Genomic DNA, 1,763 nt, shown 5'->3' on the forward strand with positions numbered 1-1,763 from the left:
TTTGAACTGTGATGGGAGAGACTGTGTCGTTGTAAGTGTGGATATCGTTCGCCTCGGCTGTCTGTGTCGACGCCCTCACGTTTAAACTTCAACGATATGGTGTGCTGAATGGTTTTGCGAGGATATACGCTTGAAAACAACAGCTGAAGCGAATCCGTGTCAGCTAGCTCACTAGCGACTGTTACCTAGCATCGGCGTTAGCCTGCTCCTCATGGTGGACATTTAAACGCACCTCAAGTGGAATTATCCTGGCAGTTATTGGAAAGTGTTGGTTTTATGTGGAAATTACTCGAGCGGCTTCAAGTTGCTTCTCAAAAAGAGCTTGTTCTCTTGAGCTGTGTTTATAACTTTGCTGGAGACTATCCTCTAGGAATGAATCACCACGACCGATCTGGGGAGTCAGGCAGCGTCCGAAAAATGGTGTACCCCATGAGTTTACCCAAACGGGAGAGCAGCAGCAGCACGGTGGGTGGTTCCTCCACATTGACAACTTCTGGAAGCACCAGTCTTAATAGCAACAACTTGATGCTGGGGGATGATTATTCATCTCCGGTGCTGATTCAGTCTCAGACGCCGGCTGCATCCTCTCTCGGGTCCCAGAACCCTCCTCAGAGCCTGAATATCCCCGTGCAGACCACCCTGTTACCCCAAACTATGCCCACCACAGTGGCTCAGATGAAAAAGAAGAGTGGCTTTCAGATCACCAGCGTTACTCCCGCTCAGACATCTGTCAGCACCAACAACAGCATTACAGAAGACACTGAGAGCTGTGACGACTTGGACGAGTCCCACACCGAAGACCTGTCGTCCTCCGAGATCATGGATGTGTCACTTCCGCGGGCCAACAATGCAGGGGGACCGGAAAGGAGCTCCTCGGAGGAGACGCTGAATAACTTCCATGAGGCGGAGACCCCGGGGGCCGTGTCGCCCAACCAGCCTCCCATTCTCACCCAAGCACACCTGCATGGCACTATGGTTAATGGGACTGTGCACCATCATCCCCATAATCCTGCTTCCTCTGGAAAAGCCCAACCTGCTGGTGGGACACAGATTGGTATACCTTTGAGTGCCGCAGTCACATCTGCGGTGTCCTCAGGTTCTGGAGCTTTAGCTAGCACAGGCCAGAAAATGCCTTCAAATGTGGTAGGATTGATTGAGAACGCCTCTGTTGGCTCAACTGCAGTCATCGGTCAGCCTTTGGCCACTGTCGCCTCAGGAACTGGTATGATCTCGGTCACTTCAGGTGCCACAATTAGTACTGGTAATCCTATAACAAATAATGTTTGTATGTTAAATTCTGCCAGTGTGCCTGTGGGTGGCAAGAGTACCAATAGTAGCAATGTAAACTACTCCCCTGCTATGAATAGTATTAGTAACCAAACAGTAAACTTGACGCACATTCCCAGTGGAATAATTGGCATGGGCATCACCGCTGCTACCACTGTTTCTAGTCGTGTTGCTTCAACAGGTGGTGGGCAGGTGGGCCCAGCTGTCATGGGCCAGCACACAATGCCTGCTCCCTCTGTCCCGGCGATGAATGCTCAGCCTCAGCAGGCCCAAGTGCCTACTCCTGCCTCCACCAGCTCACGTTTCAGAGTGGTCAAATTGGACTCTACCTCTGAGCCTTTTAAGAAGGGTAGGTGGACATGCACCGAGTATTATGACAAAGAGGCCCCGAGCACAGCGTCCTCTGAAAACGTCCCCAGCACCCGAACAGTGGAAAGCATCCGCCAGTTTGTGCCTGAGAGTGTGGCGTGCCTGGA

The 1,763-nt window shown here is 51.7% G+C and overlaps 1 protein-coding gene across 1 annotated transcript; it reads left to right on the plus strand.

Annotated features, from left to right (window-relative positions):
* Window positions 1–6: 6 nt before the first annotated feature.
* Window positions 7–1,761, plus strand: LOC107576221 (TSC22 domain family protein 1-like; the record flags this gene model as incomplete). The annotated part of the gene is made up of 1 exon (XM_016262445.1): window positions 7–1,761. A coding segment is annotated over exon 1 (1,485 nt), but the record flags the coding sequence as incomplete, so codon positions are not given.
* Between the last annotated feature and the right edge of the window lie 2 nt (window positions 1,762–1,763).

This window comes from Sinocyclocheilus grahami, unplaced genomic scaffold (assembly GCF_001515645.1).
Source record: "Sinocyclocheilus grahami isolate Dianchi unplaced genomic scaffold, SAMN03320097.WGS_v1.1 scaffold3366.1, whole genome shotgun sequence".
NCBI classification, from domain to species: domain Eukaryota; kingdom Metazoa; phylum Chordata; class Actinopteri; order Cypriniformes; family Cyprinidae; genus Sinocyclocheilus; species Sinocyclocheilus grahami.